The 27,905-nt window shown below is 54.2% G+C and overlaps 1 protein-coding gene across 7 annotated transcripts in view; it reads left to right on the top strand.

Annotated features, from left to right (window-relative positions):
- Nucleotides 1–27,905, top strand: part of Itpr3 (inositol 1,4,5-trisphosphate receptor type 3) — a 63,800-nt gene that overhangs the window by 14,626 nt on the left and 21,269 nt on the right. For all 7 annotated transcript variants that reach the window (XR_006856116.2, XR_009228637.1, XM_046464370.2 and 4 more), the window contains 21 exons: nt 1,520–1,590; nt 12,727–12,848; nt 14,490–14,576; nt 15,116–15,274; nt 15,441–15,539; nt 15,840–15,923; nt 18,301–18,447; nt 18,632–18,727; nt 19,214–19,264; nt 19,413–19,555; nt 20,560–20,659; nt 20,741–20,901; nt 21,133–21,274; nt 22,421–22,582; nt 23,170–23,342; nt 23,792–23,911; nt 24,229–24,411; nt 25,544–25,795; nt 25,882–26,026; nt 26,383–26,524; nt 26,738–26,937. Coding sequence is in view for 5 of the 7 variants with exons in the window: in XM_046464370.2 (XP_046320326.1) it covers nt 1,520–1,590; nt 12,727–12,848; nt 14,490–14,576; nt 15,116–15,274; nt 15,441–15,539; nt 15,840–15,923; nt 18,301–18,447; nt 18,632–18,727; nt 19,214–19,264; nt 19,413–19,555; nt 20,560–20,659; nt 20,741–20,901; nt 21,133–21,274; nt 22,421–22,582; nt 23,170–23,342; nt 23,792–23,911; nt 24,229–24,411; nt 25,544–25,795; nt 25,882–26,026; nt 26,383–26,524; nt 26,738–26,937 (2,839 nt within the window). In the remaining 2 variants the exon portion in view is untranslated. The remainder of the gene's footprint in view (nt 1–1,519; nt 1,591–12,726; nt 12,849–14,489; nt 14,577–15,115; nt 15,275–15,440; nt 15,540–15,839; nt 15,924–18,300; nt 18,448–18,631; nt 18,728–19,213; nt 19,265–19,412; nt 19,556–20,559; nt 20,660–20,740; nt 20,902–21,132; nt 21,275–22,420; nt 22,583–23,169; nt 23,343–23,791; nt 23,912–24,228; nt 24,412–25,543; nt 25,796–25,881; nt 26,027–26,382; nt 26,525–26,737; nt 26,938–27,905) is intronic.

The raw sequence follows: 27,905 nt of genomic DNA, 5'->3' as shown, positions 1-27,905 counted from the left end.
AGGGTCTTAGGAGCTGTGGCCAGGAGCTGGGATGAAGCCCAAATGTCTATTTTTTATTGTATCATTATTCCCCAGGACTGTATTGTGCAAAAGATTCCAGATGGAAAAATACAGTGGTCCCAGCTGCATGGAACTCAGTAGCCAGTGTAGAAAGGTAGAGAGGCCAGGACCAAGTGCCGAGGGAACAAGGGAGCGAGTGGTGCCCCCCAGGAGGGGAAAGGACACCTTCACATAGTAGGAGGGAGGAATTCAGGGGGAAGGAAGGAGATCTTCTAGGCTTAGGCTCTGGGGTTAGAGGGTTGGGGTGGGCATGAAGGCTTTGTAGGCTGTCAGAACTGCCTGTGGAGACATGAGAGCTCCCAGGAAGGGGACTTGGGATGACCTGAAGGTTTAGTACAGCTGCCTCAGGAAGTAGAGCTAATAAGACCAGCTAAGAAGTGGAAGGAGGTTAGATCAGAAAAGACCTTGTTAGCCAGCCCAAGGGGGGAGGTGTGGGAGGAACATGGGCTATCAGCCTGGTCTCAGCTCTGTGATTTCAGGCAAATTATTTTATATATATATATATATATATAATTTTTTTTTTGGTACTGGGGATTGAACCCAATACAGGCCGTCCTGGCACCCTACAAGGCCTTCAAGTAAAATGGTGCTAATGACTAGCCCCTTGCTGGGAAGTTGCTGAGAATGTAGGGGCAATGGATATGAAGTGCTGAGATAGAGTGGGCCTTGGAGATGACTATCTTATTATCCTGGAGATGCATTGAAGAATTTTAAATGCAGAAGTGGAGTAGATGAATGGGTAGATGGAGGGAAGGATGGATAGAAGGATGCAGAGGTGGGTGCGTGGATGGACGGATAGAGGGATGGATAAGTTCTTAGATGGATGGGTGCCCTCAGGGGCTGTGGGATTAACCCCAGCCACAGCTGTAAGGGGGACATTTCTGGCCTTAGGGTAGATAGAAGAGGACAGTCTGGAATGGGACCCTGGGCTGGGGAGGCATGAGGCTTCTTGTCCTGTCTTGGAGACTGCAAGGCTCACGCCCCTGGCTTGGAGTCTCCTAGACTTCTCTCATTGGTTGTCTCCGGTCCCTTGCAGCTCCTGGGTCTTGTCTCTGTTTCTCTCTGTCTTGCTCTAATTTTCCTTCCTGTCTCTCTTTGTCTCCCTTCGCCTTTGTCTCCCTGCCTTTCTATCAGGGCAGTAGGGTCTCAGGGATAAGGTCTGCAGTGTGTGACAGCCCAGACAGGTGGCAGATCCTCACAGGAAAGCTCCAGTGCCAGTCAGGGAGTTGGGGTGGGCTGGGGTCTCTGAGTGCTTCCTGGAGGGTCTCTGTTCCAACCCAGGGGATCTTGCCTTTTACAGTGGTTCCAGACAGGGAATGACGTGGTGCAGGGACAAGGCTTGTCAGGGGTGGAGGGAGTTTCAAGGAGCCCTCACTGTTGCCCTGGAATCCCCCATTCCCAAGGGAAGGGTGCTATGGAACCTCTTCTTTCCCACTGACTGAGCTGCCTTGTCCCCCAGGCTGGTGGATGACCGCTGTGTGGTGGAACCTGCAGCTGGGGACCTGGACAACCCCCCTAAGAAGTTCCGAGGTAAGACCACCTTTCCCACTGTCCTTGTCCCTCCAGGCTCCTGAGTCCTGGACCTGGGTTTGAATTTATTCAGCCTTATTTGGCCTCAGTGGCCAGATTAGACTGGACCCTTTGCTCTGGGGAGTCCCCCTCGGCCTGCGTGCTGCCAGCTTGGCCCAGTACCTTCTCCGTTTCTGCGGCCACGCCCCCTTCTCAGGCACACCCACTTCTGGACAGGGGCCCATTCTTTCCCTAAGTCCCTGCCAGCCACAGGGCTTTCTTTGTCTATGTGAGTGAACTTTTTCTGAGGGATTAGAGGTGGAAGAGAGTCGCCTCAGGCAGTAGGAGATCCGGGAGACAGCCCTTCCCTGTGCCTCAGTTTCCCATCTGTGTGGTAAAGGGATTAGACCTGATGGTTTCCAGGAAATTCTGACCCTGATTGTATCCTAGGGCCTTGGCCCTGAGCTCTGTGGGTGACTCCTGCTGGAGGGGCCTCCAGAACCCAGACCTGGCTCAGTGCTGTGACTGCCTGGGGGCCTCCATGTCCTTCACCGTCAGTGGTCTTCTCAGGCCAGCCCAGCAGGCCTCAGGGCTTTGTGAAGATGGAAGGAGGTCCTGGCTGTCCTCGTGCCAAACTCTTATTGTTGTGATTACCTGTGAGTTGGGACAGACAGAGAGACAGACAGACAAATCCTGGGCGTGTTGGGCAGGGTGGGAGCAGGCAAGAACACGCCTGCCGATTGCTGCCACCAGTCTGCCATGTGGTTGCTCCTCTCCCCTTGGGGGAGGCTAGCTGGGATGCCTTCAAGGGGACTGCAGGGGATGGAGGGAACAGGGGTGAGACAGTCGTGCTGCAGCCTTGGCTGGCGTCTGCTGGGGGCTTTGCCTATCTGTTGGGGTGTACGGACAGATGGAGGGGTTCCTCCAGCTCGCAGTGGGCCCCCATATCTGCTCTTCTGTTCCTACCATCATGGGATTCTGAGCGGGGGGGGGGGGCTGTGCCTCGGGGTGGGGTCCTGGGTCGAGATGTGGCTGGACTGGGAATGTGGGAATTGCTGCGGGCTCGGCTCACTCCTCACCATCCGGCCCCACTGCCCCCCACATCTGGCTCCACTGCCTTCTGCCTCACCCCCTGCACCTCCCCCTGTCCCTCCAGCTGTGCCAGCCTCCTGCAGCCTTGTACTCCGTTCCCCACCTCTCCCACGGGCTCTCTGTCAGCCTCCTCAGGTCTCATGGCTTCAGCGAGGCCTTCCCCGACCAGCCGCAGGAGGCTGCGCCCCAACCTGTCTTTTTCACCTCCTTTGTTTTGGTCCATAGCTTGAGTCTGACATGCTGCATGTATTTGACTAATTTTTAAGTCAGGGGTCTTCCTCGCTGGAGTGGAGCTCCATGGGGCAGGGATCTCTCTGTGCTTTTCTTGTTCCCAGTTTCATTCAGGGGCTGCTGCCTCGTTCTCTCTGAAGAACTCAGAGGCTGTGTGGTGAGGGTCCCCAGGGGGCCTCTGCCAGTCTGGAGGGGACTGGGGCTGAGAGGGGCAGGTGGTGCGTGAGTTGAGGAGTGACAGGCTGGTGGCAGGGAGGTGGGTGTGGCAGGGGAAGATTTGCCCTAGGCTTCCAGTGGGCAGAGTTTGGGGCCAATTTTTGACAACAAAAAGCCACTTAGCAGAACAAATGCTCCTTTGATTTCTTGCTCTCCTCCCTTATTGCTTCTTCCCACACCCCCTGTCTCTTCCTCTCCATTTTCTCAAAGCCTGTGAGGTTCTCCCCACCCCCAGCCCCTGCCAAGGATCCCTGGGCTGTCAAGGTCTCCGTGGCCTCTGGGGGCCCATCCCTCAGAGTGAGGTAGAAGAGATGGATTTACACTGTCCCCGCCTCCCTCTTGTCTGCCCCAGGCTTTGGTGTTTTGATGAGGTGCAGTGGCCACTCCAGACTCCCTGTGGTCCCCTTTGGTCCTGAGAGGAGCTGAGGTTGGGCAGGTTCCTGTCCTAGCCCTTGCAGCTGGTGGGTACAAGTTCTAGTGCCTGAACTTGGGGCCAGAGAGAGACACGGATCCCAACCTCCTGTTCCGAGCCCGGAGGCCTCACTTTCATTGTTTCCGCGTCTTTCCCATAAACACCCTGACTTGGAGGGGAGGACCCAGAAAGATTGAGGGGGCTGGGCCAGGAATTTTAGAAGTTGGCTGGTGGTCATCAAAGATGGCCTTGCCCTGAGACCGCCCCCAGAAGTTCTGTCCCTGCTGTCTTGGGGGTAAGTCTGCCATTGCAGGGGACTCCACAGCTCACCATTCAATGCTCTGCCAGCTCCCCCTGTACCTGATGTCCCTGGAGGTCCCCAGCAGGGCTGGCAAAGCCTCCATCAGCTCCTATTTAGTTTCTGGCATGTGGTTTCAGTTCTGTCCCCTTCTGATGCCACCCCAAGCCCCAGCATGTTCAGGGAGTTCTTTCCAGACCTGGCAAGGCCCTGGGAAGCCCAGGCTGCTGGTACCTGAGTGTGTGGCACCCCATGCCAGCCCAGCCTCCTAACTCTGCTCTGCTGCAGGTTTTGGGGTATGGCTGCTATGAGTCCTGCATGCTGACTGGGCCTGGGGTGGGGGCACACTGCCTTCCTTGGCCCTTTCTCTTCCCCTCCATGCTGGGGCAAGGGGAGACCCAGTGTGGAGGGACTTGGCAGCCCTCACCTCCAAATGTACCTTGGGGAAGGTGATGAGGTGGCCTCCCTCTGTTTGTACAAATGGGCACCTCTTCTCCAGCCTCCTCCTCTGCTTAACAGAGCATCTTCCAAACCCAGCTTATTGCTGTTATAATTATTATTAAGACACATTCCAACTGCATACAAAAGTAAAGAGGGACTGGGGTTGTAGCTCAATGCTAGAGCACTTGCCTAGCATGTGGGAAGCATTGGGTTCGATCCTGAGCACCACATAAAAATAAATAGATGAAATAAAGGTATCGTGTCCATCTACAACTAAAAAATATTTGAAAAAAAAAAAGTAAAGAGAAAAATAACACACACTCCATGGCCCCACTACTGAGCCACATAAACCTTTTTTTGCCACATTTATTTCAGATCTTTTTACTTTTAAAGAAATAACATAGCTATAGTGGAAGTGCACCGTGCCTTCCTCCTTCCCCTTCTCCCCCACCCTCTCCAGAGGAAAGTAATGCTCAGGGATCGTGGGCCTGTTTCAAGGCATTTGCCATCAGCACAGAGGGAAATACCCATGAACAATGTAGGGTAGTTTCTATTTTTCGAACTCTGCCTGTTAAAGATAGTCTTCTTTCTACACTGGTTTTTGAGATTTATCATGTTGATACATGCAGCTGTGGTTCATCTGTTTAATTGCTGGGTGACTCTCCACTGGGTGAGTCAACTTCAGTCCATGGATAGGTGCTCCTGGTGATGATGGACATTTAGCACATTTCCAGTTCTTGGCAATCACCCACATTGCTGCATGGAGTGTTCTTGTACGAGGCTCCTTAGGCTTGTTTCTCTGGTATGTTCCCATGAGGGTTGTGCTGGGTGGGAGGAAGGCCCCTCCATCTAGTGAGAAATGACCCCATTGCCTTCTGCAGGGGCTGTCACCTTCACACCCCGCAGGCCGTGGGTGCAGCTCCCAGGCTCCACCTGCATCCTCGGCAGGATTGCTTTCGTCCCACCTGACTTTCTTTCAACCTGCTGGGTGTGAAATGGCATCTTATTGTGGGTTTTTTAAAAAATAGTTTAATTTTTTTCAGTGTTGGGGATGGAAGTTTCCCATAAGTTAGTTTTAATGGCTAACTTATGGGAATAACCCAGAAATCAGACAAAACAAGTACTTGTCCTTAGGACAAGGCAGAAAAATCTGTAGCGTGGATGGAATCTCCTGTGGGGTAAAAGTGCTGCAGACGCCCTCCAGTTGCCATCAATAAGAAATTTACTTGTTTAAAAAAAAAAAAATCCAGGCACTGGCATTGTCCAGAAAAATCTAACAGATTAATTTACAGTTGTTATAAAGTTGAACTGCTGAAACTTGTTCATGGAAACATTTTGGCTTGCATGAATGGTTTACATCCCTGCATTTATAGTTTTTAAAAATTCACATGTGGTCGTCCAGGGGGGTGGTAGTGGCCTGTGCTCCAAGCTACTTTGAGGCAGGAGGATCACTTGAGCCCAGGAGTTTGAGGACAGCCTGGGAAATACAGTGAGACCTGTCTCACCCCTACCCCACCCCCCAAAAAAAATTCACCCATGAATGAAAATGGAAAAAATGCCAACACCTGAATTTTAAAAAATATTTATTTTTCAGTTGTAGTTGGACACAATAGATTTATTTATTTTCTTTTTTAAATTTTTATGTGGTGCTGAGTATTGAACCTAGGGCCTTGCACGTGCAAGGCGAGTGCTCTACCACTGGGCTGCAACCCCAGTCCCCCCCAATACCTGTTTTCTGTCACTTATTTGATTTGTTCACTCATATCATACATTTAGGTATCTTTAGGCTCCATGGAGTGGCAGGGGGTGAGGGGCTATTAATCTAATGTTCAGAACTATCAAGAAGAGCAAGAAGAGAATTTGTTAATTTTTTGAGAATGAAATATTTCCCATCATAGTGAATTTTTGTGTGTGTATTGGGAATTGAACCCAGGGCTTCACACTTGCTAAGCAAGAGCTCTACCACTGGGCCACACCTCCGGTCTGATAGTGCATTCTTTTTTGTTATTGTTGTTGCTGGAGATTGAACCCAGGGGCACTTTACCACTGAACTATATCTCCAGCCCTTCCCCTTAAAAAATTATATATATATATTGTCAATGGACCTTTATTTAATTTATTTATTTGCAGTGCTGAGGATAGAACCCAGTGCCTCACACATGCTAGGCAAGTGCTTTACCACTGAGCCCCAGTTCTAGCCCCAGCCCCAGCTGTTTTCATTTTTTATTTTAATACAGGGTCCTGCTAAGTTGCTAAGGCTGGCTTCCAACTTTGGATTCTCCTGCCTCAGACTTCAAGTTGCTGGGATTACAGGTGTGCGCCATGGTGCCCAGTCAAATATAATTCCTGTTGTGGTTTAATTCGAATTTATGAGGCCAATAGTGAGGTTGAGCATCTTTTTACACGGGTACTGGCCACTTAAATTTTTGTTCTCTGGTTGGGATTGTAGGCTCAGTGGTAGAGCATATGCTTTGCATATGTGATCCCAGCTCTGCAAGACAAAAACAGAAAAACAAAACAAAAGCCCTGTTTTGATTTATTTTATAAAAACCATATTAACATATGCTGTAAGATCAAGATGAAAGCATTGTCCCCAACCTCAACCTGTTCCCATCCTCAGGGGCCCCCTATTAGAAAATGTGACTAGGTAATTTATTTATATGATTAAAGCATCAAAATGTTATGCAGCCAGGCATAGTGGTGCATGCCTATAATTCCAGCGACTCAGGAAGCTGAGGCAGGAGGATCACAGGTTCAAGGCCAGCCTGGGAAACTTAGTGAGCTCTTGTCTTGAAATAAAACAATAAAAAAATAAAAATGGCTGGGGATGTGGCTTCATGGTAGAGCACTTGCCCTGCATATGTGAGGTCCTAGTTCCAATCCCCAATACCACAAAAGAACAAAAGCATTTATATAAATATACATTGAAAATCTTGTTCCCGCTCTGTCCCTGCCCACCCCCACTGCCCCTTCAGGGAATTATTTTAGTTTCTTATGTGTCTTCTAGTGTTTATTTTCCCTTTTTGGTACTGGGGATTGAAAACAGAGGTGCTTCCACTGAGCTACATCCCCAACCCTTTTTTATTTCTTTTTAAATTTTGAAACAGGGTTTCACTAAGCTGTTTAGGGCCTTGATAAATTGTGGAGGCTGGTCTTGAACTTGCAATCTTCTTGCCTCAGCCTCCCGAGTTGCTGGGATTACAGCTTCGTGCCACCGTGCCCTGCTTCCGTATTTCACATTTCTTCTCTTTCTCGCACAAAGGCCCTGTTCTGTATCACTGTCCGGTTCTTCACTGCTTTTCCTTTGTCTGTCATACTATGGCTAGAGGGTGGGAGCGGAGATTCAAGATTCCCATCAGTACCACCACTAGCTGCCCCCACCTCCACCCAAAGAGTTGTGCCATCTTATCCCCTGACAGCTTTGCAACAGAACAACCCCTCTGAACTCTTTTCATTGTTCTGCTAGCTAACCCCATATCTTCAAATGTTACACTCATTCCACTATTTCTTGATTTATCAATTTTAAATAGCATCCATCCATTCTTGTCTTTTTTTTTTTTTTGGTACCAGGAATTGAACCCAGGAGTGCTTAACCACATCTCCAGCAGGCCCCAATATATATATATTTGAATCACGGTCTCACTAAGTTGCTTAGGGCCTTGCTAAGAACCTGAGGCTGGCTTTGAACTGTCGATCGTCCTGCCTCAGCCTTCTGAGTGGCTGGGATTACAGGTGTGCACCAGCATGCCTGGCCTGTTTGTGTCCTTCTAAGACAGATGAAGATTTAGCTTGTGTGGCCCACTTCTCCGTCCCCACTCCTGCATCCTCTCAAAAGTATCCTGATTCGTCCTTATCACCTTTATAAATCCAAGTATCCCATTTACCCCCCTTTAAAATGGCCCGTTCCCAAAGGCTGGGAATGTAGCTCTGTGTTCGAGTGCCTGTGGCATGCCCAAGGCCCTGGCTTCAATCCCAGCACAGGAAGAGAGAGAAGTACATGCCTAGCCACCCCTCAGCTACGCCTAGCCTGTCCCTCAGACTAGGGAGTTTGTGTTGTTTGCCGCTCCCCAGCCCAGGGATGGTTCTGTGTGGTAGGCATGGGCTTTTGGGGTACAACGCGTCTTGTTCAGTTTCGGGTGATTGTGGATCCTGCCGCAGCCTCACAAGCTGTGCCTCTCACTCACAGGCACATGCAGTCCTCAGCCGTTTCTCTTGGCCTGATGCTGCGGCTCCTGCCTGCCCAGTCTCCTGGCTTCCCTTCCCCCTTTCCTCTGTCTGCCCTTCAGCCCTGCAGTTTGATGAGAAAGAAGCTTCTGGGGTTCTGACAGAGCTGCCTGTGGGCAAAGCACACAGCCCAGTAGAAGAGTGGAGATATTCGTTTGCTTATTTATTCCATAAGCATCTTCTGACATGTACCGTGGGTGGGCAGGGCTCTGAGCGAGGACCTGTGCAGAGGCCAAGATGGAGCTGACAGCTTTCAGGCAGTGAATTTCCATGCGAGTGCAGAGAGGTGGGGAGCAGGAGGGGTCCCTTCTGGCCTCAGCCCTCTCCCTGGCATGCTGTGGGGCAAGTCTCTGCGTGCAAATACAGGCTCTGACCCTTCAGTGGCTTATAAAGTCCCTTTAACGGGGCTCAACTGGCCTTTAAAGAATCGGGTAGGATGGATTTAGAATGTGCAGATCATACTCGGCGTTGCTGTTGCTTCATTAATTGTTCTCTTCATCTCTGGCTATTCTCCTTAAATATGTCCAGTGAGTTTTCAATCTTGGTTATTGGAGCTTTTTTATTTCTAGAAACTCCATTTGGTTCTTTTTTAGTCTGTGGTGTTACTTTTACAGTGTCCTGTGCTCTGCAGGGATCTTCAAGCTCTTCATTTATTGATGGAGTGGAGAAGGCCTCTCTGCTCTACAGGACGTCTTGTCTGAAGTCTCTGCACGTCTGTTTCTGGGTCTACTTTGCGGATTGTCTCCCTGATGGAGTCGGCTTCCAGGGGCTCTGGTTGTCTGATTGTTGTTATTGCATTTGAAGTCGGCTGTGGGTGGTGGTGGACCAGGACAAGGGAGCTGTCCTCCAGAGAGGTCTGTCAGGCCGCCCACTGCCACACACCTGGAGGCATCACGGATCTAAGCCCACCTGAAACCCAGCTCCAGTGTGGGGTTTCTTGAGCCATCCAGGAGATTCCACCTGGGCTGGTAGAGGCTGTTGGACTCTGGGCTCAGCCTTGCTTGTGAGCACAGCCCCCTAGGGTCTCGGTCTCCTGTTAGAACCTGGTCCTTCTCCCTGAGGAAAGCTGTCAAAATGTATGTTTTCTGGCAGGGTCCTGGGAGGCTGAGGCAGGAGGATCATGATCAGCAAGGGTGAGGCGCTAAGCAACTCAGTGAGACCCTGTTTCTAAATAAAATACAAAATAGGGCTGGGGGTGTGGCTCAGTGGTCGAGTGCCCGGAGTTCAATCCCTGGTACCAAAAAAAAAGTATGTTTTCTGGAATCTGCAAGTATCCTCAGGGTGTTTTCTCTGTCTGGTTTCCTACTTCCACCCACTGCCCTCCATACTGAGGATTGAACCCAGGGGCGCCCCCCCCCCCACTGAGCTACATCCCCAGCCCTTTTTACTTTTATTTTGAGACAGGGTCTTGCTAAGTTTTCCAGGCTAGCCTTGGACTTGGAATTCTCCTGCCTCAGCTCTGGAGTGGCTGGATTTGGGTGTGCGCCACTGCTCCTGGTTTTGGTTCCCTTTTGATCATCACTTCTGTCTGGAGAGTTCCCCACTAACTTGTCAATCCAGGAATTCTTAAGATAACATATATTTGAAAAATCCAGTGGTTTTAGTGATCTGGTTGGGTTGGTCCAGACAGATCGTGAACATGGATCTTAGCCCTTTCAGACTCGGACCCCATGCAACCAGGACAGGGAATCTGCACGCTGTTCTGTGGCACAGTGATCTTAAGTGTGTTTCTTAGGTGGGACAAAGTCAAAGAGCTTGAGACCCCTGCTGTGGAGCCTCACCTGTCTCTGCCCCTTCTCTCCTCTCTGGATCAGAGGTGATGGGAGGATGCATGTGTGCAGACCAAGGAGGGATGATTGATGGTCAAGGCCTTGGGCTCCTGGCTCTGCCTTCCCCTGGCTCCAGGTTCTCCCAGACTCAGGGCCTGGACCTCTCCCACCGCCTTAGCCCAGGTCATCAATCTGATGGATGACCAGAAGGAGGTTTACAGTTTCTGCCACTTCCCCTGCCTGACCCCTGTTCCCATATGTGCCCCCGTTCCTGCCAGGAGGGCCCTGTCCTGTTCCTAGACACGCCATGTTCTTCCCTACCTTTGGCCCTTATTCCAGTTGTAGAATCCATCCCTCTTCCTGCCTCTCTCTCTCTCTCTCTCTCTCTCTCTCTCTCTTTTTTTTTTTTTTTAGTACCGGGGATTGAACCCAGTGGCACTTGACTGCTGAGCCACATGCCCGGCCCTTTTGTATATTTTATTTAGAGACAGGGTCTCACTGAGTTGTTTAGGACCTTGCTAACTTGCTGAGTCTGGCTTTGACAATCCTCCTGTCTCAGCCTCCTCAGCTTCTGGGATTACAGGCATGTACCACTGTGCCCAACCCATCTTTCTCTCTTAAAAGCTAACTTCAAGCCAGGTCCAGTGTACACATCTGTAATCCCAGCACCTTGGGAGGTGAGGCAGGAAGATCTCGAGTTCAAACCTAGCCTCAGCTACTTAATGAGGCCCTAAGCAACTAAGCAAGACCCTGTCTCTAAATAAAATGTAAAAAAAAAGGGCTGGGGATGTGGCTCAGTGGTTAAGTGCCCCTTGGTTCAATTCCCAGTACAAAAAAAAAAAAAAAAAAGCTTACTTCAGGCTTGCCTCATCCATATGAGGGCATCGTTTCTAGATTTATCTATTTAATCTGGCAGACATTTACTGAGCCCCAGGCTCAGCAGTTCAGTAAGGACCTGTCTGGCTGCCCCTGAGTCTGGTGAGGGCATCAAAGAACACAGATCAGCCTGTCAGAACCAGAGCTCCCTTTAAAATCATGGAGTGGAATTCATAAATGATAAAAGATGTCCATGCTTATGTAATATGAAATGATATCAGCCCAGGGCCGGTGAGCTTAGAGCCAGAGGAGAAATGAGGCCAGAATAATGCCCTAGATGTGACAAAAGAGGAGGAAAAATAAAATAAAGAAAAAGCAATTTATAATAAGATAACATTCTCCCATCCCAGGTACTGGGGATTGAACCCAGGGGCACTCTACCACATTCCCAGGGTTTCACTAAGTTGCCGAGGGTCTGGCTAAGTTGCTCAGGCTGACCTTGCCCAGGCTGACCTTGAACTTGCCATCTTCCTGCCATGGTGCCAGGTAGGATAATATTTATTTAAAAAATAAATGTTGAAGGGCTAGGGCTACTGCACAGTGGCTTGCCTGGCATGGGTGAGAGCCCTGGGTTCAATCCCCATCATTGGAGGGGAAACAAAACCAAAGAAGTAAATGTTGGGCACAACTAGAAGCCCCAGCGAAGCAGTTACACCCCTGCCTGAGTCATGAATGTGGGTGGCACCCACAAATGCACATGTGTAAAAATGTTCTAAACAGCAAAAAACGACTGGTAAAGTTCAAACAACGCAAAGGACAGTCTCCCCTCGTTTATAGCCAAGCCACCTTCCTGGAAAATTCAGTGTTTGTTTCTGTGTATCACTCCAGCCCAGAGCCTCGCCCACGGGTACCCGCCTGCAGGTGTCTGGGGCAGGACATTCACAGGCAGGACAACCTCGTGGTGTAGGTGTCCAGCATCCTTGTCCTGCCCGTAAGGTGCCAGCTGTGATCATTGTTAGGACAACCAAAATTCCTCTGCACAAGTACCAGGGATCTGCTCACAGCCGAGCCGGGCTTCGTCAGGTCTGCGTATGGCCTGGGCCAGCTCGTCACCAGCACCCAGAGTCTTTCCTCTCTCCCACCACACTTGGGGATTGTCCAACTGTGCTTCCTTTTGATGAGCAGGAAAATCTGACATCCTTTCTGGAGGTTGGGATTATGAAAATGATATGCATTTCATCTCTTGGCCAAAATAAAAGTTGTCAGAGTGAATGAGTTTATGGAATTTTGATTTTCCCTGCTGTGGTCAAGAGCCTAAGAAGCTGAGTTGCTGCAGGGTCTGGAGACCAAAGTGGGAAGCGTCTTACTCTCTCATGTAGGCTCAGGCTGGGATCTGGTTTCAGGGGAGGACAAGCCCAGCCTGACGCCACAGGGAGCTCTGGAGTGTGACCTGTCCTTCAGAGAGTCCCCTCCAGGGGCTGGGCTGTTATATTCAGCAGAATCCAGGATGCTCCATATTCTATGGGATTCTCCCAACCACTTCTCTAGTCCCAGGGGGCAGGAGGGTGGGAAGGGCTGGGAGAACAGGGCTTCAGGCTGTGGGTTCTTCAGGGAGGCTTGGAGCCCCAGATGAACCCAGTGACCCCCCATCCCCGCAGACTGCCTCTTCAAGGTGTGCCCCATGAACCGCTACTCGGCCCAGAAGCAGTACTGGAAGGCCAAGCAGACCAAGCAGGACAAGGAGAAGATCGCCGACGTGGTGTTGCTGCAGAAGCTGCAGGTGTGTGCGCCCCTGTGGCACCAGGAGTCTGGGTGCGCACGTAGGGCCTTTGATTGTCAGAGCCAGTGGGGGCCCCAGGATGCAGAGTGGCTTTTAAAACCCCAGTGAAAGAGACTGGTGTGAATGAGGGAAGGCTGGGGAGCGGAGTGCCCTTCTGGTGACCAGTAGTGTGTATAGCTCCTTTGTACCAATTAGAAGGTGCCCTTTCCTCTGGGCTGGCGTAGTCCTATGCCAGGGCACATGGCTCAGGTAGTGGGTGCGGAGACCACAGCGCAGTGAGCAACGTGTACAGCTGTACATGGACTTATCAGTGGCTCCTGGAGATGTAGTTCCAGAGAATCCTGTGTCTGGTCTTAACCTCCCACTATGTTTTATAGAGCTGGATCCTGGCCCTTAGATGGGACCTGTCTGTCCTCAGCCATCTATGAATTTTCAGTAGATCCAAGAGTGTCTCCAGGTCTCTGACTCACCTTGGGTTTCTTGGACGCATGGACAGTATCAGCGTGCTGCTGGGTCCTGATGGGCTCAGTTCACACCCTGGGCAGGCTTCTTGGGACAGTGCTCAGTCCCCAGTCCCCCAAGTGCTGATGGCTGTGATTGGAACTTTGTGGCTCTCCTGAGACCCTCCCTTGGCCTGGCGTCACGTAGACCTTGTTTTCCTCTGTCCCCTTCTCCTGAGGCCCCTGCTCCTGGCTCCTCAAGCAGCCCTTCTGTGACCTGGGCTGGCAAGAGGGCCACAGAGGGGCTGCCTGAGCTCTGGCCCAAGTGACCCATCTCTCTTCTGGGAGCAGGACTGTCACAGACGCTGGTGCAGGCTGGGGCTGGCCCCGGGGTCTGGCCAGGGCAGGGCATTCAAACCTGCACAGCCACATACTCAGTCACACGTGCTCGCAGACACACTGCGGCTATGTGCAATGTCACAGGGTGTGTGGCGTGGCTCCCACTGATGGGAGGAGGGGACAGAGGGACTCTGCTCTCAGAGAGTGCCAGTCTGATGGAGACGAGCACCTATCCTCAGGCAGCTTTCCCTTTAATGGGATAGAAGTGCTTAAAAAGGCATCCCTAGGGCTGGGGACACGGCTCAGCTGGTAGAGAGCTCCCTCCCATGCACAGGGCTGGGTTCACTCCAGGCACCACAAAAAAGAAAGAAAGAAAGAAAAAAGAAAAAAAGAACAAAAAAGGCATCTCTAATGGAAGGCCAGACAGATCCCTCCGGCCACCAGAGCTGAACGCATTGGAGTTGCATGTGGCCAGTTCAGGACTCTCCCTAGAGGCAATGGCCTGGGAGCCACTCAGCCTTCAGGGCCTTGGTGGAGTGGAAATGGGGGGGGGCAGGAAATGGCACCAAACATGCCCCTGCCAGGGTCAAGTCTGGTGAGATGGGGGTGGTGGTGAGGTATAGTTTAAGTTGCTGGGGGTGTCAGGGGACATCAGGGGATCAAGGGCCTGCTGGCGTGGCCCCTTCAGGGCTGGCGCAGGTGAGGGCTGTGGCTCCTTGAGCTGGGTGTGCTCTGGGGCCTCGGGCTGCCCCTCTGCCCTCTGAGCCCAAGTCCTCATCAACCGCGAGTTAGGGGAGGAGTCTCAAGGGGCCCCCGGACCTGGGTGAACGTGCCCCCTTCACCTCCCTGTGTGTCTGTCCAGCACGCGGCCCAGATGGAGCAGAAGCAAAACGACACTGAGAACAAGAAGGTGCACGGGGACGTGGTGAAGTACGGCAGTGTGATCCAGGTGCGGCTGCGGGGGGCGGGGGGCTCCCTCCCTCCCTCCCTCCCTCCCTCCGAGCTCAAGAGGCAGGGCTGGGGCTGGGGACTGGTGCCAGCAGACAGTGTCCTCTGGGTGTGTGTGTGCCCTAGTGGGTGGCTCCGGGACTGCACCTGAGGCTGTGTGTGGCCTGAGCTCTGTGCCCAGGGAACACATCTGGGGCTCCCTTGTCTGCTCTCAAATCTTGGCTCTGCCACCTTAATGGTGTGACCTCATGCAAGTGGCTTACCCTCCTGGTGCCTCTGTTTCCCCGTCTGCCTGGGGCTGCCGTAAGACTGCATGTGCTATTGCCTGTCGGCTTTCCAGATCAGCGGCTCTTCTGTGCACACCTGGCTGCCCTGCGGGATGTGCTCGTTTCTGGCCTCGGTCTGTGTTAGTGACAGTGTGTCTGACTCTACATGCATTGAGGCTGTGACCCAGGGTCCAGTGGCCCCCCGGCGCCCTCCTTTCTGAGGGGCTGGCCTCCTGGGGCCTGGTGGCCTCACTGCTGCCTCACCTGCCCCCAGCTCCTGCACATGAAGAGCAACAAGTACCTGACCGTGAACAAGCGGCTGCCCGCCCTGCTGGAGAAGAATGCCATGCGCGTGACCCTGGACGCCACGGGCAACGAGGGCTCCTGGCTCTTCATCCAGCCCTTCTGGAAGCTGCGGAGCAATGGGGACAACGTGAGCATAGGGCTGGGACAGCAGGATCCTGGGCCACCCCAGAGAGGCTGAGGAGGCTGTGCCCATTTCTTAGACGGACAGACTGAAGTCCCGAGGGAGGTCTGGGGGCCTGGCATTGAGAGATGCCCCTGCCCTTTCCACCCTCACCCTCTGCCTGTCCCCCAAGGTGGTCGTGGGGGATAAGGTGATCCTGAATCCTGTCAACGCCGGGCAACCTCTGCACGCCAGCAATTATGAGCTCAGTGACAATGCAGGCTGCAAGGAGGTGAGTGGGGCAGAGCGGGGAGGGACCCCACAACCCTGGGCTGTCCACCCCTCCCACCTCCACTCTGCCTCCTGGCTGGCCGCTGGAGGGGCCTCACTGCGCCCCCACCTGTCTCCCAGTCTTGGCTCTGTCCTCTACACCACAGGCTGGGCCCTGGGGGACTCTGGCTGGAGAAGCCACCTGTCCTTGTGCTGTAGAGGGGGCTGGCTTGTTCCTCCCTGCAGCCTGGCTGGGTCCTCAGCATTGGCCACTGCTGGCGGCGGGGTCCGGCCCGCTGTCATGCGCCTCTGTGCTCCCCAGGTCAACTCTGTGAACTGCAACACCAGCTGGAAGATCAACCTGTTCATGCAGTTCCGGGACCACCTGGAGGAGGTGTTGAAGGGGGTAAGGATGCGGACCCCCACATCCTGCTGCCCAACCCCTCCCTGTCTGTCCTCTTCTTCCTTCTTCCTGCACCCCCAGGCCCCAGGCCCCTGGCCACCCTGACTCTGCACCCCTCCAGCCTCCCTGCACCCACACAGCGCCTAGCTGAATCCCTTCCCTGGTCTCTGGCCACAGCTCTCCTCCCCTCCTCTCCTCCCTGGCTGACCTCAGTCTTCCGTTAAGGCCGAGTCAGTGGACTGCAGTCTCTCTCCCCGACCTTGGGGCAGCCCAGATCTTTGTCCCCTCCTCTTTCCTTGCTCCACTATTCATTCGGGTTCCCACCTGTGTCCCTCTTTGGCAAGGAGGAGGGGCTGCTGGTCCCCTGGTCCCAGACAGGCTGGTTGGGCTCTAGGAGAGGAGGGGCTTGCCAGGCCCAAGGGGGATGGGCCTGCAGGGTCAGGGCGACCTGGGACATTCAGCATACAAAGGCCAGCTCTGAGGGCAGAGAAACCCTGAAAATGAGACTTGGGGAAGGAGGGGAGTGCACAGGGTCTCAGTAACTGCAGGGGTGCAGCCAACCTGTGGGCGGCAGATGGGAGGAGCTGATTTGGGGAACAGCAGGGTGTGGGGGCCCAGCTAGGGAATCAGGCAGGTACTCCTGGCTGACACCTGTTCAAGGGACAAGTGACAGTCTTGAGAGCATGCCCATGGTGGCTCCCCTCGCCCTCCTCGGCCGGGATGCTCTTTTGGACTTCCTGGCACTGCAGCCACTTGCCCGCTCTCCTCACCCTCCCAGGCTGTCCCTGTCCACCTGTGGTCTGCCCAGATGCCGCCTCCCTCCCTCCCTCCCTTGAGTCTGTACACAGTCTGCCCTTCAGAGCCCGCCCCCTGCACCCCTCTCCCCAGAGCCCCTCTACTGACCCCGCCAGCGCCAGCCCTGACCATAGCCTCAGGAGGTGGAGCAGCGCTCAGCCTCACCGGGCTGCTCCTCCCTAGCAGCTTTGGGCGGGGAGTCGTCAGGACCCTGTGACTAGATTCCAGGCAACTCAGAGACTTTCCCGCCCCTGCACTCACCCTGCACTGCCTGGGCAAGGGTCACTGGATTCTGCCCCAGTGACTGTCACCATTCACTCACCCCACCCTACCGTGGCCACTCACAGGGTTTTACTGAGTATTTTGTGTTTAGTGCCACCTTCAGTGGAGGGGAGGCTGCTAATGCCATGGTGGCCATCATCCAGAACCTTGGGTGGCAGGCTCACGGGAAGAGGAAGTGTGCAGGAGGATGGAGATGTGAGCCCGGGAACCCAGGAGGGAAAATCATGTCTCATTTGCCACTAGCTAGGGGGCCCTTGGCAGGGCATTTATCTTCTCTGAACCGAATTTCCCTACCCATAAAATGGGGAGAATGATGTCCTACTACCCAGTAGTTGTATAGACTCAGGCACGGAAGTCCTCAACAGTGTTTGCACAGGGACTGCATGGTAAGGGACAGTACTATTTCATTAAACATCTAATCCTCACAATTTCTGCAAGGAGAGCAGAATAATCCCATTTTACACAAGAGGCAGGTGAGGTTCAGAGAGGTTAAGCTGCTGGGTACAGTTGGTACACGCGTGAAATCCCAGCAACTCAGGGAGGCTGAGGCAGGAGGATCACAAGTTTGAGGCCAGCCTGGGCAACTTAGTGAGACCCTGTCTCAAAATAAAAAATAAAAAGTATTGGGGATGTAGCTCAGAGATAGAGCACCCTGGGTTCAATCCTCAGTACTTAGGAAAAACAAACAAACAAAAAAAAAAAACCAAAACAGAGAGGTTTAAGGAGGTCACACAGCTTTTATAAAAACAGAGCCAGGATCTAAGCTTTGGTCTCTTTCCAAAGCTATTGAGATGGACAGGCCACACCCCCTGCCTTCTAGCTGCTCAGGGGAGGAGGAAACAATGGGCATGAACTGCCCAGATGCCGCCTCCCTCCTTCCCTCTCTCCCTCCCTTGAGTCTGCACACAGTCCACACTTCAGTCAGAGCCCGTCCCCTGCCCCCCTCTCCCCAGAGCCTCTCTGATGACATGGCTGCCCTCTCCTAGGGCAGCAAAGTCCCTAGGAGAGGGCAGCCATGGCCTGGGGTCACCAGGGGGTGGGATTCCGCCTGCCTTCTTGGAGAGGTGACTGGAGATGGCTGTTAGAGGCGAGACAGAGCGTCTAGGGGGACAGATAGGTAGGGATGTGGTCAGGGGTGAGTTTGAACATGGCTTGGGGGTCTGTGGGGGCTGTGGACAGTGCTGGCTGTGTGGCGCTGGGCTCGGGCGGTCTGACGCTGGCCCTGGAAGCAGGAAGAAGGGCCCTGAGTCACTGAGAAGGCAGGGGCTGTGTCTATCCTAAAGCCACACCGCTCCGCCTGCAGGGAGACGTGGTGCGGCTGTTCCACGCAGAGCAGGAGAAGTTCCTGACGTGTGACGAGTACAAGGGCAAGCTGCAGGTGTTCCTGCGCACCACCCTGCGCCAGTCCGCCACCTCGGCCACCAGCTCTAACGCCCTCTGGGAGGTGGAGGTCAGAGCCCTGCACCCGGACCCTCCCCTCCCCTCCCCTCCGCATGCTGGAGGCTGGGCTGCTCACCCCACCCCTCCTCTGAGCCCCTCTGGAGCAAGAGGCACCCACTTGCCCAGCAACCTCCAGGCCTCCTGGGGTCTGGGCTCCGCTCCCTGGTCAGCCTCTCATCCCTGCATGTCCCCAGGTGGTCCACCATGACCCCTGCCGAGGAGGAGCTGGCCACTGGAACGGCCTGTATCGCTTCAAGCATCTGGCCACGGGCAACTACCTGGCTGCTGAGGTGAGCGGGGAGGCAGGGGCATTCTGGGAGCTCTGGCTGCGTGTGTGCCCCGGGTGCATGCGGGAGTGCATGTGCACACCTCTGTGTGCCCAGACGCCTGTGCCTGTGGGTCCTGGCTTGGCTGCATCATGCATTTATTTATCAAATATGATCAAAGAGATGTACAACTACAGGTGAGCCGGTGTATGCCGGCCACGAACCAGGCACCATTCTAGACCCTGGGGCTACCGCAGGGAGCAAAAGTAACTGTCTGTCCATATGCTTGTGTGTAGGGGACACTGGTGTGTGCTGGTTGTCTGTGTGTGTTTTCACATGTGTCTGTGGAGAGGGGCCATGAAGAGATCCCAGGGTGGCTCCTCAGGAGTGACATGGGCTTTGGGGCTGCGGTGGGCATTGTCTGCCCTCTGGGGATGACCTTGTTTTGGGTGAGGTCCTGGGAGTATAGCCTGGTGACCAGTAGCTCCCCGATCTTGTACTTGTGTCCAGGAGAACCCCAGCTACAAAGGCGATGCCTCAGACCCCAAGGCAGCAGGAATGGTGAGGACCAAGACAGGGCTGCCGAGCCCAGCAAGCGTGAGCCTGTCCTGGGGGTGGACGGGGGCAGGAGAGGCCATGGAGCCTGGGCGACAGGCTGCAGGGAGGTCTCTCAGGTGGGTTCCCAGGTGACACGGAGTTCTCACCCCAGGGGCCCCAGGGTCGTGCAGGCCGCAGGAATGCGGGGGAGAAGATCAAGTACCGCCTGGTAGCTGTCCCCCACGGCAACGACATCGCCTCGCTCTTTGAGCTGGACCCCACCACGTTGCAGAAAACTGACTCCTTTGTGCCCCGGTGGGTGCGCGCCATGTGCTTGGGGGCTGGCTGGGCCATCCTGTCCCTAGGACTCTCTGAATGTCCTGAGGTCTTTGGGGCCTCTGGGGTCCCGGCAGGTCGTGCCTCTCTGGGGGTGCAGCTCTGACCGCCATTGCTTGCCATGTGCCCAACCCTATGGCTCTGCACACAGTGGGTGCTGCCCTGGGCTGGTTCCATTATCACCAAGCCTCCTCTCCAGTGTCACTTATCCATGGCCTGCCCCAGACAGTCTGGGTGATCAATCACAGGCTGCACCATAGTTCATCCGAGGCCCAGAAGCACTGGAAACCCAAACACTGTCTGGGGAGGTCAGGCTTCCGACCTGCAAGATTCTGCCACCCCTGAGATGACAGGACATAACATTAAGAAACTTCCAGAGCACCAGTTCAGGCCTTAGTATTTCCTAGCTCTATGCCCTCAGGCAGCTGACACATCACTCTGCCTCAGTCTTCTCATCTGTGAAGTGGGACTATCAGGTCTACCTGTCAACCAGGCTGCTGAGAGAATTAATTAAGTCACTTAATTAATTAAGTGATTAATTAATTAATTAATTAATCACTTAATTAATCAAGTCACAATTAAGTAGACTCACATCCTTTACCTGAAACTTTTGGGGCTTGGTGCATTTTGAAATTCAAATTATTTTTCATCTCAGAAGCATGACCTTACATTTCATAATCAGAGACATGAGTAGTTATATGAATCAAATGCATCTTACAATAAATGGGATAAATAGTCTCAATAGCCTCATTTGTCCAAGTGAGTTCCAGTCCCAGGTTTACCAGAAGGCTTTGGTTGGGGAGTGCAGTGAGGCCTGTGGGCCTGGGGGTGGACAGGGGCAGGAGGGGCTGTCAGCCTGCTCCTCTCTCCCTGGGCCTCAGGCGCCCCCAGTGTCACTGGTGGGCCCTGCCCCATGGCTGTTGAGGTGTGGAGTGAGGTGGGAGGTGACTGTCACACACTCCCGCCCTCCCCCCTGCCTGCAGGAACTCCTACGTGCGCCTGCGGCACCTCTGCACCAACACGTGGATCCAGAGCACCAACGTGCCCATTGACATCGAGGAGGAGCGGCCCATCAGGCTCATGGTGTGGGCCGCCCGGGGCTGGGGGGATGGGGACAGGGCTGGAGCTTGTCCCCAGCTGCCCTGCTGATCCCTGTTCTTGCAGCTTGGCACCTGCCCCACCAAGGAGGACAAGGAGGCTTTTGCCATCGTGTCAGTGCCCGTTTCTGAGATCCGAGACCTGGACTTTGCCAATGACGCCAGCTCCATGCTGGCCAGCGCCGTGGAGAAGCTCAACGAGGGCTTCATCAGCCAGAACGACCGCAGGTGGGCTGCAGGGAAGGGTCTGGGAGCAGCTGGGAGTCCAGGGTGTGTGGGGCCTGGGGTGTTGGGGAGAGCCGGGGAGAGAGGCTGCAGGCTGATGAGGGCTCTGTACTTGGGGCAGCAGGGCTGGCAGGTGACTGCAGGCCTTGGGCAGGGCTGGTTGCCTGCAGGTGGGCCCTGGGAAAGCTGCCTAGACTCTCCACAGCACTTGTCATCCCTCTTGTCTCTCACCAGGTTTGTCATCCAGCTGCTGGAGGACCTGGTGTTTTTTGTTAGCGACGTCCCCAACAATGGGCAGAATGTCCTGGACATCATGGTCACCAAGCCCAACCGGGAACGGCAGAAGCTGATGAGAGAGCAGAACATCCTCAAACAGGTGCTGTGTGCATGCGACCGACAGGGAGGGGCTGGGTGGTGGGGACAGGATGCCTGCTTCATGCCTTCACACATGCTGAGTGTGCCTTTTCCTGTTTCCACCTGTGGTTTCTCAGCACCCACTTTTAAAACTGATTATCAGGCCGGAGATGTGGCTCAGTGGTGGAGCACTTGCCTGACATGCACAAGGCTTGGGGCCTGCACAAGGCTTGGGGCCTGCAGGAGGCACCAGGCACACGCCAGGTGCTTCCCCAAGTGCCCTCCTGTATGGACTCACTTGGTCCTCCCTGCCTGGAGGAGGCGCTATTTTCATTACCCCCATTTTACTGATAAGGAACTTGAAGCACACAGGCTGTAACTTGACCTGAGCACACAGCTTGGCAGCAGGGCCAGGATTTGAACTTAATGGATGTTGGATCCAGAACTTGTGCTTTAAAATATTTTTCTAAATTTTTACTATGAGAATTTTTAAATACTGAGGAAGTATAGTACAACGTACAATATAATGAGTACATAGTACGAAGTACTATGAGCACGGTACGTCCACTCCTGGCTCTCGTTGCATTTCCAGTTTGACTTTATGTGCCTCTGCTGTGCATCCTGCCCCCTTTCCATCCATGCACTTCCAGATAGATTGCTCTTTACCCCAAAACTGCGCACCGTGCGTTTCCTGATGAGGACGTGGTTCTCTATCACAGAACCATCATCACTCCTGAGACAGTTAGCAACGATTTCTAGTCCACATCAAATGTCTTGTCTTTCCTCGAAAGCGTGTTGTTTTACCCAGGATCCAACTATGGCCTTTTGCATTCCCTTTAGCTGCGTTGTCTCCTTCATTTCTCTTCTAGAAATGGTTTTCATCCACCCAGCCCCCAACTTTTAAATTTTTTAATAATTGCATTAGTTTTCTTTTTGGCAAGGAGGCGGGGGGGCTGAGGTTGGCAGTGGGATCTGGCCAGGAGTAGGGAGAGTTAGGGTGAAAATGGGGGTGATGGAGAGGGTTTGGGATTGTGGTTCAGCTTGGAATCATTTGGGGTTAACGTCAAGGGTGCCTTTGAGGACTGTCTGTTGGGGTTCGGCGTTCTTGGGGTGACTAGGGGTGTGAGCCCATGTGGGAGAATCCTTCCTCATCTTCTGTGTCCCCCAGATCTTCGGCATCCTGAAGGCCCCTTTCCGGGACAAGGGGGGTGAGGGCCCCCTGGTGCGGCTGGAGGAGCTGTCAGACCAGAAGAATGCCCCCTACCAGCACATGTTCCGCCTCTGCTACCGCGTGCTGCGGCACTCCCAGGAGGACTACCGCAAGAACCAGGTGCGCCCCGCCCCCACCTGGGTGCTCATTCACTCTGTGTTCACCTGGTGCACACTTGTGTGCCAGGCAGGGCTGGCTTCATGGGCATATGACTTGGCAGGTGATCAAAGGGCCTTGCTCTGGCTTCAGTGATATGTTGTCTTGAAATTCTTCTTCTTTTTTTAAAAAAATTTTTAAGTTGCCAGTGGCTCTCTTATTTTGTTCACTTATTTATATGCATCGCTGAGGATTGAACCCAGGGCCTCATGCATGCCAGGCAAGCGCTCTACCACTGAGCTACAACTCCCATCTTGAGATTCTTAATTTTTGAACAGAGTATTTACTATTTCATTTTGCACTGGGCTCCACAAATTGTGTGCTGGTCCTGCCCTCCCGGAGGTTTCCCTCTGGCTGGGAGACAGTCGATGAGCTGAATAATGATATAGTAGAAAGCCACCCTTCTGCCTGGGCTGGCTATTTCTGTCACACCTCCCCCTTCTAAGGTACAGGTCCCCTGCCTGTTGGGTCCCTATCTCTGGGTCCAGGCAGTGTTCTTACCCCATGCCTTGTTGGTGGCTCCCCATGACCCCTAGCTCATCTGTCCCCAGGAGCACATCGCCAAGCAGTTTGGGATGATGCAGTCCCAGATTGGCTATGACATCCTGGCGGAGGACACCATCACGGCCCTGCTGCACAACAACCGCAAGCTGCTGGAGAAGCACATCACCAAGACCGAGGTGGAGACCTTCGTCAGCCTTGTGCGGAAGAACCGGGAGCCCAGGTGGAACCCCTCCCCTCCACCCCTGCTGCCCTCTCTCCCTTCCCCGCCCAGTGTGGAAAGTCGGCTGGTGCTGGTTGTTAAAATACTGAAACACTCCTGCACTGTTGGTAAATCATGACCTCCCCAGCCCCTCTCTGGGATCCTCCCAAATTTGGCCCAATCTAGCCACAGGAGGAGTGCCTCCTGGTGCAGCAGGAGGCCCCATACCTTCTCCAGTGACACCAGTGCCTATACTGAGCTAATGGTTAAACATTTTGAATATTGCCACTGCCTTTGTGCCTCCCCCTGCCCCTCTAGACCCCCATGTCATCTTCCCTCTGCCCCAGGGTGATGCTCATGGGCTGTGGTCAGCTGGCTCCAAAGAGGCTGCTGCTTCCAGCTGGGGAAGGGGAAGGTTTTCTCTCTGTGGCCACTGAGCCCCCTCCCTCGCCCTGATGTCACCACCCCAGGTTCCTGGACTACCTCTCAGACCTGTGTGTGTCCAACCACATCGCTATCCCCGTCACCCAGGAGCTCATCTGTAAGTGCGTGCTGGACCCCAAGAACAGCGACATTCTCATCCAGACTGAGTGAGTGGCTTCGCTGCCCTGTCCACAGCCCTTGCAGCCCACCCAGCGGCCTTAGAGCTTGGGCCCCGCTGGGGTGCAGGCGAGAGCTGGCCCCTTGCTCTCTGCGGCTCTGCCACACCCAGCTCTGTGCCTGGCACTGTGGGAGGTAGAATTCGGGCACAGAGGCGAATGAGCCACAGTCCCTGCCCTCGAGGAGCTCACAGGCTGTGCTGGGCACGGAGGTGGCAATGGGCGCCTGAGCTGGTACTCAGGGGAGAGAGCTCCGTGTGGCTCAGGAGCCCTGCTTGGCTCCGCATGACGGTGCTGTTGGTCTGCAGGCTCCGGCCGGTGAAGGAGATGGCCCAGTCGCACGAGTACCTGAGCATCGAGTACTCTGAGGAGGAAGTGTGGCTCACGTGGACCGACAAGAACAACGAGCACCACGAGAAGAGCGTGAGGCAGCTGGCGCAGGAGGCGCGGGCCGGCAACGCCCACGACGAGAACGTGCTCAGTTACTACAGGTGTTCTGCCCCTCTGCTTGTCCTGCACCCGTGGGCGATGGCTGCGGGAGGTGGTGGGGTTCTCCTGCCTCCACAGCAGTGCCTCCCTACCCTCACGCCCCTGCCCTGCACACAGCCTTCTTCCCAGGATGGTGACAGAAGGACCGCTGTCTTCTTGAGTAGCCCTGGGTGGCCTCGAGGCCAGGCTTGGCACAGCGGCCAGACTTCAGGGAAACCACATCTGTCTCCAAACATATGCACTTCATTATTATTATTTATAATTTTTTTTGTAGTTGTAGATGGACAGCATGCCTTTATTTTATTTGTGCTGAGGATCGAAACCAGTGCCTCACGTTCACGCTAGGCAAGCGCTCTACCACCGAGCTACAGCCCCAGCCCATGTACTTCATTATTTTTTAAAAATATTTTTAGTTGTAGATGGACACAATACCTTTCTTTTATTTATTTTATCAAACCCAGTGCCTCACACATGCTAGGCAGTTGCTCTACCACTGAGCCACATCCCCAGCCCACACATATGGACTTTAAGGCATGGTGCTGGTGGCCCTCTGAGTGGCTGTTTGTAGCCCAGGCACTGTTCTGAGCACTTCCCTGAGCACACATTTATGCCTCACAGCACAGGAAGTAGGTGCCGTCATTGCGCTCAGTGTACAATGGGGAAATGAAAGAGTGGAGAGGTAAAGGAACTCTCCAGAGCTTACATAGATGTTAAGTGGGGAGCCTCGGTTCACACCAGGCTGCTGCCTCCATGGGAGGCAGTGTGGTCTCTGAGGAGGATGCAGAGGCCATGACCTCACCCACTGCAGGGCAGAGCCAAGCCTCCTACAGTGCTGCCCTGATCTCTCTCCAGCTGGTTCCTCCCACCGCACTTCCCCACGCTCTCCAGCCTTCCCCCATCTCTCAGCCACTCACTTCCTGTAAGCACCTCTCCTGGCTGAGCCAGAAAGTCCTTTTCCTCCTTAGCCAAGAAGGTATTGCAATCCTCATCATCACAGATGGGGTTCCTTCCATCTTAAGTTGTGTCCTTTCTATACAGTGGCCAATGTCCCTTAGCCACTTTACGGAGTCCTCACCAAGCCCAAGTGCTAGCAGCCCCGGTCCCCGCTGTCCTCACCATCTCTTTGTCCTGTAGGTACCAGCTGAAGCTCTTTGCTCGCATGTGCCTGGACCGGCAGTACCTGGCCATTGACGAAATCTCCCAGCAGCTGGGTGTGGACCTGATCTTCCTGTGCATGGCTGATGAGATGCTGCCCTTCGACCTGCGTGCCTCCTTCTGTCATCTGATGCTGCACGTGCACGTGGACCGGGACCCCCAGGAGCTGGTCACGCCTGTCAAGTTCGCTCGCCTCTGGACCGAGATCCCCACAGCCATCACCATCAAGGAGTGAGAGAGAGTGGTTGGGGCAGACAAGGGCAGAGGCTGGGGTGGGCGGGTCAGGGATCCTGATGCCTCTGCCCCTCCATCCCCAGCTATGATTCCAACCTCAACGCTTCCCGGGACGACAAGAAGAACAAGTTCGCCAGCACCATGGAGTTCGTGGAGGACTACCTCAACAATGTGGTCAGCGAGGCTGTGCCCTTTGCCAACGAGGAGAAGAACAAGCTGACCTATGAGGTGCGCTGGGGGCGCCCAGGGTTGGGGGTTACTGGGGCTCTGGCTTGCATCCTCACTGGGTCTCAGTCTGCACCCAGAGGTGGGTTGTAGAATCTTTGATCCCACTTTCCTCAGTGCCCCAGTAGATGGCTGGGACTCCCACAGCGGGAGCCTTCCGCTCTGATGCCTGGGGGAGGGCTGTCTCTTCCTGGTCCACTCACCTCATCAGCTTAGGGTCTGCCTTTCCCAAGAACCCATTCTCCTGGGAACCCCACCCTCATTATAACCTTTTTCTGTCTTGGCCACACCCTCCGTGAAACCACGCCTCTGCATGCATTGGCCCCACCCACCCTCACCTCAGCCCCGCCCCTTCACAGGTGGTCAGCCTGGCGCACAATCTCATCTACTTCGGCTTCTATAGCTTCAGCGAGCTGCTGAGGCTCACGCGCACGCTGCTCGGCATCATCGACTGTGTGCAGGGGCCCCCGGCCATGCTGCAGGCCTACGAGGACTCAGGCGGTGAGGCTTTGCCTGCGGGCTACCCGCTGCCCTTGGGTTCCTCAGCCCCCTCTGAGCGTGGGAAGTTCTCTCCAATCACCCTCAGCTGCCACCTGCTTCCTGTCTTTTCGAGGGGTGTCATAAACAGTGTGTGTGCTCTGCCTCTCCTGTCACATGGGGACCCTGCTGTGCACACCCTGTGACTCCCTCCTGGGCACCCTCTGTAACCCATAGGCAAGAATGTGCGGAGGTCCATTCAGGGCGTGGGACACATGATGTCCACCATGGTGCTGAGCCGGAAGCAGTCTGTCTTTGGCACTCCCAACCTGCCTGCTGGGGCCGGGGCCACTGAACCTCTGGACAGAAGCAAGTTTGAGGAGAATGAAGACATTGTGGTGATGGAGACCAAGCTGAAGATTCTGGAAATCCTGCAGGTGGCTGAGCCAAGACCATGGTGGGAGGTGTTGGGAATAGGACAGATGCAAGGAGATGCAGAGGAACCCTTTTGATCTCAGTATTTCATGCTGGAAGGTTCTACAGTGATTGCTGTCTAGCCTGGTGGTCCTCAGGGTTAGTGCCCTGGACCAGCAGCATCACCATCAGCAGGGGACTTGCTAGAAGTGCACGTTCTTAGGCTCCACTCCAGACCTACTGAATCAGGGACACTGGAGGTGTGGCCCTGGTCTATTGTGAAAAGCCCTTCAGGTGACTCCAATGGGCCTAAATCTAGGTCAATCCTCCCATTTTATGGATGAGGAAAGTAAAGGGGAAGGCGACCTTCCCAAGGTCACAGGGATTTTTGGAGCAGAGTAGAGGTGGGAGAGCCCATTTCTCTGTGAGGTAGATATGGTCATGTCTATTCTGGGTCTTGCCTGAGACTCCCCAACCACCCCAGGGGAAGGGGCTTATGGGTTTCTGAGGTCTTGTGGCCCCCAGAGGACAGGAGGGTAATGCAGTCATCGGCATGGGGGACCTATTCTGGCCAGGATCTGACTGGGGGAGTCAGAGGAGGGGCTTCTGACTCATTCTGGAAGCTGGGGCTGTCTGTATCAGGGGTGTGGCCAGAGACTCTTCATCTTGGGGATAGAGTCCAGTCAGGTGAACCTTCAAATCTTGTCTTCGTGCCTCAGTTTCTCCTCTGCTAGGGAGCCCCAGGTCTGCTTGGCTGAGCAGGATGGGAGTGCAGGAGTCGGCCCTGGACTTGGGGAGCTTCATTCGCTTTCCCGTCAGTGTCCAGCCTGGCAGGAGGGCCTGGGTGGGCTGGTCGGGCACTCACTGCCTCGTGCTGGGGAGGTACCAACCGTCTCACATGCCTGTGCACTTGGGCAAGAGCATCCCTGGGAGAGGGATCTTGATTTTTTTGTTGTGACATCCGAGAAGCCCTGGAGTGCTAGAGGCCAGT

The sequence above is a fragment of the Marmota monax genome, unplaced genomic scaffold (assembly GCF_021218885.2).
Source record: "Marmota monax isolate L192 unplaced genomic scaffold, Marmota_monax_Labrador192_F-V1.1 WCK01_AAM20220418_F8-fsc00211, whole genome shotgun sequence".
NCBI classification, from domain to species: Eukaryota; Metazoa; Chordata; class Mammalia; order Rodentia; family Sciuridae; genus Marmota; species Marmota monax.
Note: the sequence above shows the minus strand (reverse complement) of the source record. Positions and strands in the feature narration are given on the sequence as shown.